We start from the raw sequence: 21,976 nt of genomic DNA, 5'->3' as shown, positions 1-21,976 counted from the left end.
TATTGATTTCTCAAGTTGAAACAGTGCTGTTTAAAAATGAATATGAACTTGTTTTCTTTGGGCTGTTATTTTTGTCAGTTGTCATTTCTGAAGGAAAATAAGGTTCTTGGTGGGCCTATATGACGAACACAGACAAACACTGCACACACTGACATTATTCCACACATGGTATAGGTTTGTCAGTAGAGTAGGCTAATGTGCGGAAAAGGCAGAAGGCACACTATGATGTCATTGTGTAAAGACAGGTGCAATGTGAGGCTCAGAGTCAAATTGCAATTATTGCACTTTTATCTAAGTAATGTTTTTAGGCTATAATTAGGCAGCAAGATAATAAAATAAAAAAGCTCTTATCACTGCTTTGTGACATTACATGACACTGACAGCTTTACTTTTAATTATTACACTGCTTCTCAAACATGTTACATGTGAGAGCACAGGTGTTATCATTGCCCTCATAGCCAACTCTGCATTAAGAAAGTGATGCATTTCGCAGCATCCCCCCTGTAGGTGTATCTGCCTGTCACCATAATTAGCGTAGGTTGCCACTATCTATTCCCTCTATAGGGCAACACGATTATGCATAGCCAGAGGGGTTCTCTGGTTCTCGTATTCCTAAAGTGACTTGGGTATTTATAGCCATGGGATATAGAAGCGTAACAGACGGACTATAGTTATTACTCGACTGCGTGCAGCAGAGGTGCGTCGGATATTTGGACTGATTCAAAACTCAAATGAAAGACTGCACTACAGGGAAAGACGCGTGGACCAGCTATGTTTTTCAGTCGTTGTGTAGCAGCAGTTCCGTCCAGAGGAGGAATAGTCTATTAAGGACAAAGTTTGCTCGCTGCTCCACGCGGGGGTGAATAGAGTAAGAGTGCCCGGCTGCCTGGACGCTCGAGCGGCACCTGAGGAATTTGCGTCGTGGGCCAAAGGACTGACCGGAAGACTCGCCCCAAAACACGCTCACCCCTATTTTTTTCGTCAAGTTTTAGGAATAAGGTCAGGCACCGTTTTGGCACCGTTTTACTGAGGGTACGTTTAGGAATAAGGTAAGGTTTAGGCATAGTTTTCTGAGGTTACGTTTAGGAATAAGGTTAGGTTTAGGCATAGTTTGACTGAGGTTACGTTTAGGAATAGCAGGTGGCAACCGTTCCGAGGTCGCCGGATTTGCCCCGGGGGCGACTGTTTTTTGGGGCGACTGTTTTGGTATTCGGGACGGCTTGCCTCGTGAGCCACTGGGGGGGGCGCGGCGCGCGCGCCTGTCTTCTCAACACCAGCCGGTCGGTACATTAATGAACCCCGCATTTCCACCGGTGCGGAGGACGGTTGTGAAACAGGGCCACCGACATGCGTGACGGGACGTGCAGCACAGCAGTGATAACCACGATGAAAAGCCCCGGTCATCTCCTCCTTGCCGATAAATGACCTTAATAACAAGTGGCCTGTATCCAACATTTAATAGCAGCTTATTTGCCCGCACGGGAGTGAATTGTTACCAAGCTTAGCGTAACATCCTATTTGTCCAGCAGCACCTTGTAATCAATTGCTGGGGGAGTGGGACCGTGCGGCTAAAATGAGGCTGAAGGGTGTGTTTCTAATCCTGTTCATGGGCTCATTTACCGCTTATTACATTTATGAGCCCATTCCCGAGGAGATAGGGGAGAGATGGAAACTTATGCTGACCAACTCTTTCTTCAGAAGTCTCAGCCATCTGGTAAGTATAGCTACAAGCGTTTACCCTTATTTGTTTGTCCTTTTTTTGCCTTTGTTATTCATATAACAACATTATTGAAAAGCAATTCTTGTTTCAATTCAGCTCACCGTGGTTTTGTTGCAGTTTTGTTTTCCTTGTCCAATGCATTGTCAGGTTGAATTGCTGAGGTTGCTGTGTAGATTTAGATAGGCTACCAGATTATGTCAGAGACTAATCCATGTCTATTGTATAGTCCTCAAGTCCTGCTCACCTGTTCTAATTATAGAGCCTATTAAGGAAATCTATGGTAATGTTTATTGCTGTGATTAGACTGTGATGTCACATCCTTATATGGCTGCAAGCAGTGGTGGAAGTGGATTAGGCTACTCATATTATTAAGTAACCTAAAATTAACAACACCACAATGTTAGAAATTGTCCTGCATTTTACTTGAGTAAAAGTACAAAAGCATTGGTTTCAAAATAAAAATATAGACTATGAGCAAAGTAAAAGTGCTCATTATGCAAAATGGCTCATATTTCACAGTCATATTATTGGATTATATGCATGCATATGCATTCATGTGTTTATCGCTTTAGTTGCTAATGGCCTATTGATAACCTAGCGCCTAGCCTATAGCCTAATATAATACATCATCATTTATCAGTTAATGTATATTTTGTATTAATCATATAAATCTGCAAAGTAACTAAAGCTGTAAAGTTGTAGTTGATTTGCCTCTGACATGTAGTGGAACAGAAGTAGCATAGAAATGATAATGGAAATACTAAAGTAAAAGTATAGGTTACCTCAAAATTGCATGCTGAGCACAGTACTGAGTAAATGTATAGAGACATTTTGTGGTGGGGAACAAAAGTAAAATGATATTTTTGCACATAATTAAAAGAACACATATAAAGAATTGTACTCAAGTGTGGACAAAATAAAGCCAGTCCTTTTCAGTTCTATGAGCAGTTCCATCATGTTTGATGTAGAATAAACTTTATGGATTGTGAATCCTCATTTCAGGGAACTTAATATTCCATTTACAGTACAAACATTCTAAATTTACTTAATTTATTCATCTACTGCTCTATATATTATTCATGTATTAATTTCATAAACAGTTTTTGCTGGCCTCTTTCTGTGTCTGTCTCACTCGCTCATACTTCATGCTTCAACACAGCACATCCACGCACGCACGTGCACGCACAAACCACAAAAGGCAACTAATGTTTCAGTGTTTCAACCAATACAGTATGTACTGCAATAATGTACTACAGCATAAAAGCCAAACAAATAAACAGAGGAGAAACTGAACTTTAACCACTTAAACCCCAAATGGGTGTTTTCTGTTATTGTGGGGAAAGCTTTTGCTGAAAATAGCCGATTAACCTGTGGTGGAACAACTACTCAAATGTTGAGTAAAAGTATCAATACCGCAATGTAGAAGTACTCTGTTACAAGTAAAAGTCTGGAATTAAAAAGTACTTAAGTAAAAGTACAAAAGTATTGATATTAAAATGTACTTAAAGTACCAAAAGTAAAAGTGCTAAGATGTTTGAAAATAGCAGATCTACAAGCTCACAACGCGTCGCATCGCGAGCTTGTAGATCTGCTATTTTCAAATAGCCTAGGTATAAAATAGGGCTAAAGTGGTTAATGTATGTTTTATAATGCAATAATTTGTATCTGCAAAGTATCTAGTGACTAAAGTTTTCAAATAATTGTAGTGGAGTAAAAGTACAATATTTTCCTCTGAGATGTAGTGGAGTAGAAGTAAAAGTATAGACAATTGGAAATACTCCAGTAAAATAAAAGTACCTCAAAATTGTACTTAAGTACAGTACTTCAGTAAATGCACTTAGTTACTTTACACCACTGCGATCGACGCAACGCGCTGTGAGCTTGTCGATTTTCTGCGAAAGCTTTCCCCACAGTGCGGATGTTGGGGTTAAGGGAGTGGTTAAAGGCTAGAGAAAAGTTTGAGAAGCAGCGTTCCTTCTAATCTTTCAACTTAATCAGTTTGATTGATTGAATACTTTATTAACAAGTCTGAAAACAGTAGGGTAGTACAGTAAAAAAAAAGCCCTGGGGTGGATTGTTTCTCTTGTACTTGATTCATCATCAAGACATACAGTACATGCATGCATTACATATCAGCAACAAAAGCAATAATAGGTATATTTACGTATAATAAAGTGGGGTGAGGGCGGGGGGCAGAGGATGACATTCCCACAGGGCTCTTTACATGGAGCACGCTGAGGGAGTGCGTTGTTTGACTCTCTGGGGGCAAGCTAGTAGGAGATAAAATGATCTAAGTCCAATTATAATTTGAGGACAGCCATGTTTTTAGGTCAGTTTTAAATTTGGATGGGGACTCGAGAAGGTTCATGGCTGTTCCAAATTTGGTGGCAGTATAGTAGAATGCATTTGATCTAGGGGGGAAAAGGTCATAGGAGCTTCTTCTGGTGTTGTGCCCATGAACTGTTGGCTTTTCCTTGTGCAGAACTTTGAATGGATTTATACTTGCGTGAGTTTAGTCTCATTTGCAGGATAATATGGGATCCTGACAGTGGATTTTACAGATGACTGCTGAACCTGCTGTGATTATGTGTTCAGCTGATCTGTGTTATGCACTATCAACCTCTGACTGCCTGCCTCACATGACCAGTCATGCACTTATGATCTTTGAATGAGTTATTTCTAATGGGGATATACTCCTGTTGACTTATAGTCATATGGTTTATGTTTCACAATGCAGTATTCACCAAGAGATGTGTTATATTGTAGTCACACAATTGAACACATAAGCCCTTTATTGAAGCTAAAAGGCTTCTTTTGACTTTTGAATGGGCTTAGTCATGGTGGTGTATGGGTTCTTCCCAGTGCTATTAGCTGCCTCAACTCAAGATGAACTCTGAACTGTCAGCCATCGGAATTGTCTGCCGCTGGTGTCCATACGTGTTTGTGTTCTTAATGTTTACCAGCTGTATTGAATTGAGAATTTGTTGAACAATACAATGGACTATATGTTCCTTTATCTGCCTCTCTTTTCTGTCACTCACATTCTCTCCAGGCAGACTTGAGCGAGTTACTTGGCCTGAAGGACTACATGGGAGTGATGTACTTCATCACCCTGGCTGAGGGGGTGGTTCCTGTGTCTGATGAGTATGTGCAAGTAACAGAAGAACAGCTTGACGGGGTGGAGGTGGTGCTGTACCAACCCAAGCTGCTGGGTGCTCACACTGAGCTCAGGAGGGCTGTCATATACCTGCACGGAGGAGGATGGTGTCTGGGCAGCTCGCGTGAGTGGAGGGTTAATCTTCTTTTCCACTGAATACATTTAAGAAGAAAAACTTTTATTAACCACAATCCATGTAAATATATTTTCTAATAAGGAGTTTGAGTAGGAAATATATTCCAGAAACAAGAGAAATGGTAGATGCCCTAATCCAAAAAGACAAATGAGAGAGATGATCCAATATTAGGTGAAAGGGTTTTGAGAAATTGAGATAAGATACAATATCAAGACCTTTGTTGATCCTGTGAGGGAAATTCCGTCGCCAAAGGCAGCACAGCAGTTAAGTTACAGGGCAAGGAAATGTACTGTGGATACAGCAGGTTAAAGACACCACACACAAAAGAAACATCATCAATAATGAACAAAATATACAACAGTATACACCCTCAACAATGAAGGAAGGACAAAATAAATAATACTTGTACACACAGTAACCATGTCAGACATTGTCCTTACTGTAATGAGCTGTTGTTACTTCAGAGCTAATTATACAATTGAACGAGCAGAGCAACGATCATGTGCCTCATTATAAATCTTCATAGCTACCGGCACAAAAGACAGTCTAAGCCTATTGTCTTTCCCATTGGGGTAGATGAATCTATCATTTCCCCTTCTGGTCAATTGCCCCACGATCTCCATGTGGAGGGGGTGTGAGTGGTTGTCCATAGGATCCAGCTTCCTCGCTATGCGCACCTTCGCCAATCGCCACCTCCTCCACCCCGTCGAGGGTAGCATGTTCAGGTTGCTCGTGTCCCCGGCATTAATGTGATCCCCCAGCAGGCAATCGCAAGGAAGAGCATGATGTTTATTCAGGCACATAATCAAGCTCCTGTAGCTTTCAAACAGATAGTCAGCTGATGTCTCAGCTGAGCACGTACAGTATCGGTTCAGTCTCTATCACTGTGGGGGATTTATTGTAGGCCCCCTGCTTTATCCTGTATGCCAGTGGTTCTCAACCTGTGGGTCGGAATCCCCAGGGGGGTCTTCACATGATTTTGGGGGTCTCCAGATGACGTCTCAGTGAAGTGACGATTTAAGGACTTTTGAGACATTTTTGTCTCAAAAGAATGAAAGAAAGAAAAGAAAAAAGACCATTATTGCATCAAAAGTAATCAACAAACTATGCTATAAAAACGCTATTTTCACAATATTTATCTGTGGAACCGAGTCAAACTAAATGTAATGCCTCAACTCCTACAATTCCAAGTGCTTGTCAGGGTGGGGGGTCCCCAGTTCAAATATGATCATTTTGGGGGGTCACGGCCTGAAAAGATTGAGAAACACTGCTGTATGCTACAGGATAAGGAGGGGGGATCTGAACAGAATCATGAAGCCAAACATAAAGGTATTGCATTGTTTATGCTGCTAATAAATATTAATGGTCCTGACTGAAGTATTGATATAGTATATCTCTGATGTCATGAAAATATCCCCGATACAAATTGGTTTACACACACACACGCACACACACACACACACACACACACACACACACACACACACACACACACACACACACACACACACACACACACACACACACACACACACACACACACACCGCTTCAGTAACCTGAGGAAATATTGCACCGTCTGCTGGAGTGATGGCACCTCAGAGGGTGGCCAGCCTGGGTAAGCCAAAACTAAAGGAATTGAAATGCAATTTGACACAGCTCACACTGTCTCTACAATATGTTGAATTGATAATAAAACAAGACACAGTCCAATAACTGTGTGGCTTTTCTGTACGATTGAAAAGGCTTTCTGACAGTTACTGTAGCTACATTCATTAGAAGTTATCTGGCGAACTGGCTTGAAGTATCTCCCTGATGTCACATAGCCTACATCTTAAAACGTCAGTAAAAATAGTTATTCAGGCTTACTGTAATATACTTGGGATACATTGATATGCATACATCCTCAACAATGCCTACTAGAGATGCACATTTGTGAGTAAATCCTTAATTGATTGTTGGTTCACCTTATCAATTCCTCATTGATTAATTGATAAGAGGTGATTTACCTGAGAACCTGAATTTACCATTACTATTACAAACTGCATAGTAGCACTAGCACCTGAGATACTAGAGCCAATGCTGAAATATTTTGTCCTGAAAATACTGTTGTTTAAATTAAAGGTGACATTGTTTTGGTAAAATAATCAATCGTTAGATTGCTCTATATATTCTGATAGCAATCATTATAGAGTCTGTGTTCAGTAACAGGAGTCTCTCTGTTTCTCCAACTCTTTAGTTAACAGAAAATGCATTTTCAAGTCGGAATACCAATTTTATCCTATCAAGAGAGAGAACTTATACATTAAAGAAAACAAGTGATGAGTGATGTGATGACAAAGAAGCGAGCAGACCAAATTAGAACTAGAACACTATAAAATTTAAGCTGATAACTTGGTACTCTCTCCTGATTGGCTGAGGCAACAAACCTGAAAATGCAATTCAGGTTTATTAATGGAGAGACAGGGAGACTGTTATTGAACAACAAACATTACACGCTAGCAATGATTATTATCAGAACACTTTTTAACAAAATACTTTTCCTTTTAACCAAAACATACCATCCAATTATCCTTTAATCAAACAACAAAATTGTCCCTGTAAACTGTTACGTCATTAATTTGTCAACTTTAAGATATTATCCTTGCGTGGTAAAGGTATTCCATGATTGACAACACAGTGGAAAGCAGTGGCGGTGGATAATAGCATTTTGAGCTGCTTATTATACAGTAGGTCCCATAGGACAATTACTGAATTACCTTCAAACCAACTAACCATGACCCTTAAATGAACCGCACGTTCATGGGGGACAATTACTTCAGCGCTGTTAGTACACCTAGGGACTGCACGTTTCATCACCATGGATGGTGGTTAGAATAATGAGTGGACATGCCCACGGCATCAACCTGAAAGAGCGAGATGTCTTGCAATCAGCCGTGTGCTAGCAACGATACTAGCACCTCCAGTATAGAACCAGGGACAGATTGTTGCGACACTATGTTTTTGTTGGTAATCAGTGTTCATTTTGTTGACTAAGACTAAAAGACTAAAATTTTGATATTTAGTCGACTAAGACTAGACTAAGACTGAACAATTTCAGATGACTAAAATAGGACTAAAACTAAATGGTGTGTTATTCAAAAGACTAAGACTAGAGACTAAATCAGAATTTGCTGTCAAAATTAACACTGTTGGTAATAAAGGGAAAACTGACAAAAGAAACTCTGTGTGTCACAGAGCCGTAACAGCATTTGTGGTGAAAGGACTATACACTGTTACGTTAGCCAAGTATGCTACATGGGTTGCTTGACACTGGGCTTGTAACAGATGGAAACGCTGTGTTGCCATGACTTAGCCACGTAACATACTGTAGGTCCTGGTCCTGGCAGATAAACGCATAGGTCCTTGCAGATATGTAGCCATTGTTTGCAATAATGAACGGTGGTTAGGAAAGCAGTACTGCAGAATGATCTCTGGTGTCTGGCATTTTGTTTTAAAATACAAAATGACTATCCTTTTTCGTCAGGGCTGGTATGGTCGACTTGAATGGTTTAATATAATCAATTCAATTCTTTATTTTCAAGATATTTTTATTAGGTTTTAATACAAGGCCATATACTGTACATACATAGCATCTTCTTCATAAATTGTATCACAAAAGGACAAACAAAATGTACATACCACATTCCCCTATCCCACCCTCCCCCCACCCTCAATCCCCAGGACAGTTGTAAGGGCACAATGATAAGATAAAAATTAGAAACAAGAGGAAAAACAAAAGGCACGAAAAATAATCAGAGCAGATAGAATAAAACAGATATTTTTAAAAAGTACTTTTTAGGTTTTCTGTGGTTTGGTATACGTTTAGGAATACTCCACACTATGCAGCCTGTGTGTTGTGGTAGAATGTCATAAACGGACCCCGGGTCTTGTAGATTTTTTTCTCGGAGCCGACTATTGAGAATCGCAACATCTCCAGTTTAAGACAAGACATTATATCACGAAGCCACTGAGTGAGCACGGGGGGGGGGCAGCATCCTTCCATCGGAGCAGAACAGCACGTCTAGCGAGCAACAAGGCAAAGTCCACCATACGGCACTCTGTACGCGTCAATGCGGAATCCTCCCCTCCAGCAGTGGCGAACAGCGCTATTAGGGGGTCTGGGCAAAATGGTTGTAATTGTGTACACATCCAGTATTGGTGGATGAGGGTTGCGTCAGTATTCTTGCACTTGTCGCAGGTAGGGTTTATGTCAGGGTATATACTTGCAGGTTTGGCCTTAGACATGTGAGCTCTGTGAACTATTTTAAACTGAATTAAACAATGCCTTGCACAGAGTGAGGACTTATAATCAATTAAATTCGTATCGGAAATTAGTTAAATGAAGGCCAATACCTGTACTGCACTTTTTTTTTTTTACTTTCTGCATAATAATTTGACACATTGTTTAAGTGGTTTTCTTGGCTTTTAAAAGTAGTCTCTGTCTCTGACTCTATAGTAATAGTATACAGTGATTTATCTAGTTTGGGAAGTGGGGCTGGGGATAGATGGGGAAGAGGAGGTTCTATTGAAAAAGAATAGCTCAGATCAGAAAACAATTGAAGAATGGAAGTGCTAGTTATTTTTTTGGGACTATGAACTTGTGAACTATGAAGTCTTTTTTTTTTTTTTTTTTTAAGAGCTCGCTCTTGTGAAGTGTGAACTTGCATAACACTGAAGATGACCCCATTGACCCCTAGTGTTAGCCTCTTCCTTGCACTTATTAAAATATATATTTATTTCTTTAAGAAGATCGTTGTGCTCCAGCATTTCCCAGCTTTATGCCACAGTCCTATTCTGGAAGCACTGAACCCTCATGGTTACGAGAGGCTAAAATGCAGAAACTGCCTTCCTTCCACAGTACAGGATGTACTCCAGCAAAATGGTGTGTTGTTCTGTAAGAGTAACTTTGACATGTGTGGCTGCTACACAGTAAAATCCAGAGTGTTTAACTCTGAATGTCAATATGGACCCTTTTTACACTCTCACAGTTAAATTAACACTTGCACGGATTCTGCTGTGTATTATGTGTCCATGCAGGGATGAGTCCATATGATCTCCTGGCCAGAAAAATGGTGACGGAACTCAACGCGGTGGTCCTCAATGTAGAGTGAGTATGTCACTCTGTATCCATTGACTTGACGGGTTCTGCTCAGTGGTTATTTTATTTGCATGACATTTAACAACCGGCTGTGAGAGGGAGGACTGTGTATAATGTATAAGTCAACTCTGAGCCTTATGGTTATTGAAAAATAATGCATGCCTCAGAGGCTAATTACTGCAGTTTTCCTCCACAGAATGTATAATTCTTTGGCTCAGATTTGATTATCTTGCTTATATGGCCACGTCCCAAGTGTTGGCACTATTTCTGCCAACCTTGCAAAAAATGTTAGGTTATATCTCCAGCAACGGGGGGAAGCCTCAACGCCCTAGAAACAAGTTCCAACTGAGTCAGTCAATTGACAATAGTCATGTCTTTTACAATCAACTGCATAAGGTTCATGCTCCCCCTAAAATCTGAAAGTTATATTGAAATCCATGTTGTTACAGACAGTTTGTAACTATTGTTAGGTTGAATAACCATACAGTGTTTATTATCTCCGCCAGGCTGGAATAGCCAGGAGGTGGAGATTATGTTTTCGCCCCGTCCGTTTTTCTGTGTCTGAACAAGTACTCGGGCACTGACGGATTGATCAGTGTGAAACTTTGCATGCACACTCCTAATAGGCCAAGGAAGAACCTTATTTCTGCCTGTCAAGACTTTCCGCCATTTAGCATTTTCTTCAAACACATTTTGCTACAGCTCCAACAGATTTTCTCCAAATCTCACACAAATTGCAACACGTTCTCTCTTGAGTCATGTGGTCAAGATGTATCAGTCAGTTTCTATATTCCATTCTGATTAGCTACGATTGTCTTGCAAAATTTGCAGGAGGGCCCGTTTTGCAAAAAACTTTATGAAGCTTAATGAATGCCATATGTGTAGTAAACCAAATTTGAATAACACATTGAGAGGCCTCTAAACAATGCAGAGCTAAAAGTGATTTCAGTTCCACCCATAAGAGGTACCACAAATGCTATCAAATAAGATTGAAATTCTCTTTTTGTTCCCCCACACAAAACAAAGTAAGGGGCCTCCAAAACAGCTTTCACTTCTACCCATAGGGTAAACGTCTATCGTACAAACTATTTGTCCCCGCAGCTTCCTTGTGTCCTGGCGGCTGCAGCCCACGACTCCCATAGCACTGGGTAGACAACCAGATCTGGCTGAGCACACTTTTCTTGTTTTGCATATTCATTAAGACCACAGCCATGCGGTTATCTGAAAATAATGCACACCCCCTGGCTAATCAGAATTGAGTATTGTCTGTGGCCAATGGTATAAAGGTGATTAACACTATTTCCCTACTGGATTATACACTGATCTCTCTCAACTTTCCTCTTTCCACCCACACACAAGTACACATACACAAAGCATATAATTCTGTTGTTGTGATAGCCCCATGCGCCTGTCCATCCTCATTATTCACAGTATGGCAGAGGGGAGTTATCAGGTTTATATTAGACCAGGTCTTGCCAGCCAGGCCTTCCCTGTAAAAGCAACACTGGACTCACTCATTCCACAAACACTGTAACCCTCTTGTTCAGCCTCCCACTTTTGCCTTCTCTGAATGTTTTAGTTTTTGCAGTTAACAGCACAAAGTGAGAGGGCAATGTGCCTGAAGTTCCTTTAAAATCATACATTTGCCTTCTCTGAATGTTTTAGTTTTTGCAGTTAACAAACATAAAGTGAGAGGGCAATACGCCTGAAGGACCTTTAACATAATATAATGGTTGATGCACAAATTGTATTCCAGTGTTGAACAGGGGAGAGTGTAAAATGATTATTATGTGCTTGTGGTTTCCGTATCAGATATTCCTAGGTTCTGAAACCCAAGCATGAGTAATAATCTATAGAACTATAGTTTTCTGAAAGCACAAAGTGGATTGAATCCTTATCGTGTCGACAGCAGGTCAGAGGCCAAGGCAAAGGAAGAGCAGCTGTTGTGACATTGTTGACAAAACTTATCTTAAAGCTTAAATATTTGGATGTTATTTCAACAGCAATACCACAGTTTTGCAACACATCCAGGGCCATACAGTACCTATGTTTCCAGGGTCCTATGTTCCCCAGGTCAGTGTTGTCATTATGTGGATAGCCTGCAAACATTAGCTAGCCTTGCACCCACATCATTGTCATGCACATATGTGCATGTGCACTTTCACTTGTCAAGGTGTGAGGCCATCGGCTGCTCGGCATGGGTAAAGACAAACGATAGGAAAGCAAGACTGGCTATCTCACATTACTTCCTGTATCTGTGTGACGTACCTGTACCTGTATCTGTGTGCCTGTGACCGTCCCTTTAAGGGACCAGAAGTAAGTTGTCAGTCTCTTAATTCAAGTGGAGAAGTGAATGGGGTGGAGGGGTGGGGAGATGATGTACGGCCCCAGTGGCCAATGAGGCGTCTACATATTTGTCTATGGGCTCAACCGGTGAAAATTAATAAAGGACTTTGATCTAAATGCATTGCAATTAGCAGACTCTGCAAAGCTGGGCTACATGGCACACCGGTATAATAGTGTTTTTGTTCATGAATGTGTGTATAGTCAAGAAAGTGCAGCATTACAATCAATTGTGTTGGCTAGAACCCACAAGTGATCAAGACGGATCCGTCCGATTTTTCATATTCCATCCTGATTGGTGAACTCCGAACATTGCTGGCCCACAATAACCTACCTGACCGGGCGGAGACCTGTGCTCTATTTCATCCCACGGGGGAAATGTGGTTTTCAAATGTGGTTTTCAGCTTCACCCAGCCGAGTGCTTCTCAAGTGAGTGTGGGGGGCAGTTAGGGGTTAATTGTCTTACTCGGGGACCCCTCGACACATTGCCTGGGCACGAACCTGGGACCTCCTGCCTACCAGGCGGGCTCTCTACCCATTCAGCTATGACTTCCCATTATGATGTGGGGCATGTGATGTTTTTCTTGAAACCCAGTATTACCTTTTGCATGTTATGCCAATGTTGTTGCACAGTCTTGCGGACATGCCACACCAACATTGCACAACTTGTATGAATGAGTAACAAATAAAATCTTATGGATTCTTCTTGCGTCTACTACTCTATACCCTTTTCCTGAACATCCACATAATCACAGATTAGTTTATCTTATATGGTCAGCTTCTGACCATGTTTATATCAAAAATGTTTTAACACATACTGTAGTGCCGCACAAGACATATTTATGCTTGGGCAGTTTATGTTCTCAGAAACAAAGTGGGTTATAAATTGTGTAAATTGCAACATTGGCCTGTCCAAACCTCCACTTCTGCCAAAACCTTCACTCCTTACGATGGTTTAGGTGGAGCGTGGAGACAGACCAGAGCAGGTCACATGTAATGTGCTGATCATGCAGTTCCATTTCCTTATAAAACAAATGTCATAATTTGATCAATAGTATCTGTAACAGGCTCTATTAGTATACACTATAACTAATGTAGATGAGACGGGCGTGTATCCTTTTAGGTAGCTTTATTGACAACTGGTAATATCAACGTCAAGTATGAATGAATGAGTGCGTCGACCTAATGTCTTCCCCGTACCTACACACATTAGTTCTAGGGGTGTGCCGGTATATCGTCCCGCGATATATCGCGATAAGTTTTCGTGACGATATGTATCGTTTTGGAAAACAAAAATGTTTTTTTTTTTTTTTTGCAATAATAATGCTAAAACAGAAGTATTTGTTTGTTTGCATTTGCTTTCCCCCCCACATATATTTTCATAAGCTTTTTTTCCCCCCATATATTTTCATAATAAAAAAGTGCCATATATTGTATCGTATCGATGTCGTGAGCCCAATATCATATCGTATGGTTTCATGAAATTAGTGTATCGGCACACCCCTATAAGAGTTCTTAGAAATATCTCCACATCTCCCCCTTTTAGTGAAGTACCAACATTTCTTTTACTGCACTTACACAAACACAATTATTTTCTTATACTTTAAAGTAATACTAGGTAACTTTTTCAACAAAACTAAAGTTAAATTGTATATCTTTTGTGAGTGGCAAATGTTTCACAACACCCACTCCATGAATTTTGCGAAAGCCTTTCTTATTATATTTTCTATTGAAACGGTGGTTAGGTTAGCCATTCCCGCGAAAATGACGTCATCCGGCCGGAAAACGGAAACGGAAATGCACCGGTTTCCTGTTTGGCCAGGAACAACCGCACCGGTTTCCTGTTTGGCCAGGAACTACCGCGCTAATAACAAAAAGGAATCTCACGCTGTAGGATTTGAAGATCGAAAAACAACAGAAAAAGAAAACACAGCTCACGGTAACTAAAGCTCCACTGGCTAAGAGAAATGATCCACAGATAGTATAAAACAATTAAAAGAACGCTTTTTTAAACGCTTCCGTCTTCCGGTGAAAACAAATGGAATTCTGGGTAACGCAGGAATAAACGAACGGCCTGCAGTGACGGTAATGACCAGCAGAGGCTGCTAAAAAATTTTTATTTGAGGACCTGCTTTGTATTACTTTAACTCAGGAGTGTACTGTATGTAATCAACTGTTAAAGAATACCTCAGTATAACATTTATGTTTCACACAATATAACTTTGCAACTGAATTACTTGTAATGTCTCTTTTCTTTTAAACAAACCAAATATTAATGAATTAAATTAACTTAAATGTACTTTTCCTATCCAGGGGTCAGGGTAGACTGCCTGAGTCCCCTAAGCTGTGCAGGGGTTAGTCTGCCCTGTTTATCCACAGCTTTCTATCTAAGACACTGGTTATTATAAGTCCAATCTGACTGATTATGGTCTTTTTATCATGCGCCCTGATGTCTCTGGAATGACCCTGATGTGGTATCGGTTTCTCCAGACTGAGACTTCCCGAGGGCAGTTCGATGTTGTAGGACCTTGGTGTCTTGGCTGGACCTTGGCTGGGTGCTCAGTGTTCTTTACCCAGACTCTTTGTCCTGGTCTGAGCTCTTGTCTCTGCTGTGTGGGGTGTCTTTTATTGAACCAGGATGCTTGTTTCTCCTTCGTGTCCTGATCCTTCTCTTTGAAAGGCTGTAGGTCCGGCCACCTCGGCTCCAACTTCTCCTGACTGAGGCGTCCTGATGTTTTGACCCATCAGCAGCTGTGCAGGAGATGCACCTTGTGCCAGGGGTGTGGCTCTGTAAGCCATGAGGGCCTTGTGGGGATCCTCTCCCTTCTTCAGGAGAGATTTGACCGTTCACACAGCCCTTTCACTTGACACGGTCCACAGCAAACTACCATTTATCATCATTGAGTGTCAGCCTCTCCTTCTGTAGTCTCTCTAAAACACTTTGCTCAGCCTATGGTCATGTTGTTCACGCGATGACCCAATAACAAGGATGTCATCTGCATGACACACTGTTACTTCCAGTCCTGCCAGCATCTGTGTTAGCCTCTTCTGAAAGTGCTTGGGTGCTGACGAAATCCCGAATGTCAATCTGTGAAAACAGTACCTCCCGAACGGTGTGATGAACGAGTTTTGTACAGCTTGGCGAGGGTTTTGTCGACTGTCGGCAGAATGAGTCTTTCACGGCAGCTGTATTGATTTAGGTGGGTCAGATCCACGCAGATTCAGATTTTTCCGTTGGGCTTTGGTGCCACAACAATCCTGCACACCACTCTGTCGGCTCATCGATAGGCGCAATCACTCCCAGAGTCTCCATTCTCTGGATCTCCTCTTTAACTTTGTCTATCAAGGGTATAGGTACACGGCGTGGCAGTGACAATGCATAGGACGTGGCATCCTCTGTCAGCTTAATTTTTTACATGCCTTGCAGGCTTCCCAGGCCTGTGAAAACGTTGGGATACAGCCTTTTAATGTCAGCTGTCTGCTCCTGAATACTGTCAACTGTGTAGGCTAACTGCAGTGCTTCAATTGCTGGCAGACCAATTAGTGGGGTAGCTAATCTTTGTATTACAAACACTGGTTGTTCAGTTGTCTGGTTTTCTGCTTTGAATTTTATGACGCCATTGAACTGACCTCTCACTTGTAGAGTGTTGTTGCCTAGTCCCAGCAGTGGGCCATGTTGCTTCTTTGAGTAGACTTTAGCTGCAATGGCTGTCACGTCCGCTCCTGTGTCCAGCTTAAAGGTGGTTTGTTGGCCATTCAACATCAGCGTCTTCTGCCATGTTTTTGACTGACCACCTGTGGACACATGTCCCAATAAAACAGTCTCTACCTCCTGTTCCTGGATTTCATCCACGCTTGGCTTTGTTTTACAGAGGACTGCATAGTGGCCTTTTGTGGCATTTCTGGCACTCTGCATCCCTTGCAACACAGTTGTTCAGGTTATGTGGTGGTGCTTTGCCACATCCTCCACATCTCTTCTGCCCTTTTTCATAGTCATTTTGACCCTTGCCTTGGGCACTTTTCCCTGTCTGAGTTTGTCTTTGATTTTTTTTTTGGAATTTCATCATATCCACATTAGCTTCTTTCTGGTCAGGACTATTTGTGTCATGTACAGTGGGCTGCTGTTTCTTAATCTCTTCGTGATAATTTTAGGACAGCTTTTGCCAGCGTTAATTCTCTGTCCATCTGCAGGCTCTCTGACAGGCCCTGGTGTCTTATGCCTACCACCAACCTGTCTCTAATCATGTCCTCCTGCAGTGCACCTGCACCACGTTGGCAGTGTGAAATGAACGATTCAGCTGATTCACCTGGCTCTTGACCTCTTTTGTTAAATCTGCATTGTTCGTAGATCACATTATGTTTCCAAATGAAATATTTATCAAAAGCCTCTTTTACTTTACTGTATTTATTTGTGTCTGTGTCACTTAAGCTCAGTGTGCTCAGAATGTCATCAGCTTTATCACCCATGGTGTAAGCTAATGAATTTACTTGATAGTCTCTGAACCTTTCAAATCTGCGGATCCAAATGGCGGGGCTTGGAAAGTCTGAGAAATCAAAGTTTTCTGGTGGACTTATGGAGAACGGGGAATCCATCATCTTCTTTCTGTGCCGTTTGGCTTTTTCTTTACCTACACACATTGGTTCCTATCAATATTGCCACAGTGTCTTTATAGTTTATAATAAGTGTATTATTTATCATTGCACTGAATCTGTCAATCATCATCACTGTCAAAGGGCACATTTCCATAGGCTTAGATTAGACTGTGTGTTTAATGGCTTTTAATGCTCCAGTTTTACCTGTGAATTGCTCCTTTTTTGTTTTTGTCAGGTACCGTCTGGCCCCAGCACACCACTTCCCTGTGCCATATGAGGACGTTTACCGTGTGGTCAAACATTTCCTCCAGAAGGATGTGCTTGCCCAGTACTCTGTGGACCCAGGACGTATCGCTGTGTCTGGGGACAGTGCTGGGGGGAATCTGGCAGCTGCAGTGTCTCAGCAGGTACTCAAACTCATGTAAATTTTTCATTTTAACAGAAATGTATTTATTTACATTTATTTTAGAAACAGATGGGTCAACAATAACTGATGCATAGAAAAATAAGATGCATTGTATTATGTCAATGACAATGGTTGAGAGTAAAAGTACCGGTAATGCTCGGAATATCAGTGAAGCCAATGTTTCTGAACATATTAAACCTGCCTTAACCTCTTGTGCAGTTGGTGTGTGTGGGATGGGGTGGTCGTGAGGATAGTGGTACCGAAAAGAAAAAAAAAGAAATTTTTTTTTTTCATTGCTTTACATGTAGTGTTTTTTCAGTGGGTCTCCCCGTCTCTCCAGCTTTTTAATAAACAGAAAATACATTTCAGGTCTGGCAACCTACTGTATTTCATCCTATAGGGAAAGACAACACATTTAACTGCTTCAATTTTATATTGTTCCAACTTTGTATGCTCATTTCTTAGTTTCATCACTTTCAATTTCACGTGTTTTCCTGCATCCTGTATGAGTTCTCTCTCCTGACTGGATGAAATTGGTATCTCGACCTGAAAATATATTTATTTCATACTTAAGAGCCCCTGTTACTTGCTATTTAGCATGTATTTTAACAACAGAAAATATATACTGTATATCTCTTACACCCCCTTTAATTGCTCTGAAGCAGTTAAAGGGGAAAACCTTCACAAGTTTTCTCTTGTGAAGGTTTATATAGGGCTAAGGTTTAGATATGTCAACTCTTGGTGGAACGTTGCACCACAAATGCAGTTCATAGCATGCTCATCCCTTACCTAAATACTCTCTCTGCCAAACTCTCGTTTTTCCTCTGTCCCTACAGTTACAGCAGGAGCCAGGGCGGCAGGTTCACTTGAAAGTCCAAGCGCTGCTGTACCCTGTACTACAGGCATTGGACCTCTACACCCCATCGTACATGCAGAATCAAGATATGCCCCTTCTGCCACGCACCCTCATGGTGCGCTTCTGGAGTGAATACTTCACCAGTGACAAGGCCCTCTTCAAGGCCATGCTGGCGAACACCCACAACAGCCCCGAGTCAGCGCGCCTGCTCAAGTTTGTCAACTGGAGTGCTTTCCTGCCCGAATCCTTCCGCGGGAAATACAACTACAGTGCTCCGACTGTACCACAGGATGCGGGAGGTGAGGCAGCCAATGTAATTGTGCCATCTCAATCCATTGCCGATCCACGGGCCTCGCCGCTGCTGGTACCAGATGACACTTTACGCTCTCTACCCAAGGCCTATGTGCTGACGTGTGAGTATGATGTTCTCCGGGATGACGGTATCATGTACGTCACACGTCTCCGTGCTGCCGGCGTGGAAGTGACACACGAACATTACGACGCAGGTTTCCACGGAGCACTGATGTTCACGGTGTGGCCCACTGACTTCCTGATTGCACGCCGCATGACGGAAAACTATGTCAGATGGCTCAAGGAAAACTTGTAAAACTGAAGGAAAAAGTGTTCAATGGTCATTCCTGACAGTGCAACTCTGTTGTTTTACTGTATGTGCTAAATTCTTTTTTTGTACATTTTCTCTTGGAGTTTTCTTCTGCATTATATCCACGTCTTGTCTCAGATACCAATGGGACCATGAGGTTTTCGCTTTTCTTTCCCCAATCGCAAATTGAGTTTTTGGAATACATTAATCTTAATGAAGCAGAAAATTACTTCTGACAGTTCTACAGTGCTGCAAGGCAATATTTAATTTGGCAAAAGTTGACACATTCATCAATTGCAACTGATTTTGAAACCTAACTGGGCTTGATTGTTCAAGTCATGTTTTTCACATTAGATTAGTGTTGAATTTGCAAAGCAAAAGCTTACCGGATTATTTTCCAGCACATTACACTAAACAATCACAAGCTTTATTCAATTAATTTAAATATATACATTTTGTATTCATTTAAGAATCTGGCGTGTTGTGCACTATGACAATGTAGAACATAGAAACTTAAAGGACTGCACAGAAACAAATGTGCTCTGGTATGGGTATTTTATGGGTATTTAATTACAACCAAAACAAGTTCTGGCATCTGGTTTCATTTCAAAAAGCACCTCTAAAAAGCATGGCGAAATATTGGGCTTCCTTTCATTTCAACAGTTACATAATGAAGAAAGCTTGTGAACGTTGCCAAACAGTAATAACCCGTTGGAATGTGCACACCATGGACATGCTGTCTGCCACTGGTCTACTGGTGTACAAAACGTAGATCTCATATAGCCCCAAGGTCCAGCCACCATGTGAGATGGAATGAAACATATCTCCATCAATCTCTCTCTCTCTCTCTCTCTCACTCTCTCTAATAACTGGTATCTTTCTTTACCTCTCTCTCTCTTGCAGCGTGACTGCTCTGAACATGAAATGACTAGCAGAGACCACAGAGGGAAAAGCTTAAAAAAAGAAAAATATCATTTTAGAGTGACTTTGTCTTTCGTGTGTTTGTGATCAAATATATTATCAATGCTTTGGGACTGAACATGGGTCACAGTTGATAGGAAACATTTTGACGTCAAAGCAATAACCAATTGAAGTTGCTCCCCGGAGCATCCCATTTTTTCCCCCACATCTCTTCTATATTGAAAACAGAAAGAATCCATTGACTTCTATAACCACATTACACTTGATCACCAAATACTGTATAGCTGCTGACTCATCATAAATCCTTGCCTGAGTACTGCACCACACCCCTCCTTAACATATACTTGTAAATAGGATGTGTATTTAATTTTTTGTCCTCTGTGCAAATGAGAAGGGACGTATTATTTTTAATCTATTCTGACAATAAATTGAATGATCGCACCTCTCAATTCTTGACCATGTCTTTGTTTCCCTCCCAAAAGTGTCTCATTGGCGTGTGTGTGTGTGTGTGTGTGTGTGTGCGTGCGTGCGTGCGTGCGTGCGTGCGTGCGTGCGTTTTATGCTGCCAACCACTGGTGAAAGCATGAATGCAGCAACTTTTTTCCAATCATGAGCACAATCGTACTGCTGTATAGTGGCACTTGCCCCCTGTTCCTAATATAGGATGTGTTAAATGCAGAGGACAAATTCCACAAAATGTGCAAATGTACTGTGTGTGGGTGTATTGTGTGTGGGAGCATGGGTTTAGATGTATAACTAAAAGGGAGAAGTACAGTGCCAATCCTAAGAAATGCATAAGCACTGAAACAATATAACTGACCAATAATAAGGATGAGAGGGATACTACCGCACATAGAGAGACAGTGTGCAGGACCAAGCCATCTTTGAGCTGCATATGGGTAAAGGATTTCCTGTTGGAAGTAAAACATTATGCTGTAGTACAGTCAGTGTGTGCAGAAATCCATAGCTACAGTATGCACACCTACACAAATTCAGAAGGCTGGAATTTAGTTTTTTTCCCAGATTACTGAGAGGATGATGGATGAGTGCAAACGGGCCAATTATATAAGGAGGTGATTTAAATAGGTCATTCTCACTGTTAAGGACACAACATCATCAAGCCACACACACCTCCCTTTCCCCTCTGGGCATACAGAGAACTTGCACAGCTTATTTATGAGAAGAATTGCATTCATAGATTCTCTGTCATTTTATCTTGTATACACTATAGTTTTGGAGCAAGGATCTTCAATGTGTGCATTCAATACATGCGCACACACACACACACACACACACACACACACACACACACACACACACACACACACACACACACACACACACACACACACACACACACACACACACACACGTGTTAGTATGCATGCATTTTATCCATCTGTACATGAAAGCTAGAGCTTGTAGGGAAGTACTGTTCTCATTGTCTTCTCAGACTATGGAGGGATAATGAAAGAAACGTGAAAAGGATTAAGAAAGACAGTACCTGAACAGCACTGGAAATAAATAGGGCTTTTCTGAGGATTATTCTTAATTACAGCACACACGAGTTCTTGGACATGTTAGTACACGTGTGTGCACACATAAAGGGGCTGTACATCCTGACTCGACCAATCACCAAACACAACACGCACACACACACACACACACACACACACACACACACACACACAGGAATGCATTCATGAACAAGCATGATTCATAAGATCCATAAACACGTAACAAGGGATCTTAGGCCTGCTGTAAGCTGTAAATATGATAGTTCTCTGTACCCTTGAAAATAAACCATGTTCATTTCACAGCCAATTTTAATGCTATTTGCAAATAATGGTACAGTAGGAGGTCGAGTCAGGTATAAAACAGATTCCCCCTCTACCATTGACACTACGATCTAATATGATGCATGATACAATGTTTTTGATCAATTCATGTTTTCATTTGCAGAGATGAAAGGAATAAATTACTACTTAATTTTTTACTATTGCCTGAAATTACCACCAACCATTGCATTTTCATTCTGTAAACACATGCACCACCACCTTGCGTTATCTTATTAGAAAGGCTTGAAAAAGGTTCACAACATTAAT

The 21,976-nt window shown here is 41.3% G+C and overlaps 1 protein-coding gene across 1 annotated transcript; it reads left to right on the top strand.

The window, feature by feature from the left end:
* Positions 1–657: 657 nt before the first annotated feature.
* On the top strand, positions 658–20,305 carry aadac (arylacetamide deacetylase). The gene is made up of 5 exons (XM_084064141.1): positions 658–1,714; positions 4,773–5,001; positions 10,091–10,160; positions 17,323–17,494; positions 18,330–20,305. The coding sequence occupies exons 1-5, from the start codon at positions 1,574–1,576 to the stop codon at positions 18,954–18,956; spliced, it is 1,239 nt and encodes a 412-aa protein (XP_083920267.1). The 5' UTR covers positions 658–1,573; the 3' UTR covers positions 18,957–20,305.
* The last annotated feature ends 1,671 nt before the right edge of the window (positions 20,306–21,976 follow it).

This window comes from Gymnoscopelus microlampas, assembly GCF_963454915.1.
Source record: "Gymnoscopelus microlampas genome assembly, chromosome: 8".
Lineage (NCBI taxonomy): Eukaryota > Metazoa > Chordata > Actinopteri > Myctophiformes > Myctophidae > Gymnoscopelus > Gymnoscopelus microlampas.
The sequence above is the reverse complement of the archived record's forward strand: the minus strand, read 5'-3'. Positions and strand labels throughout refer to the sequence as shown.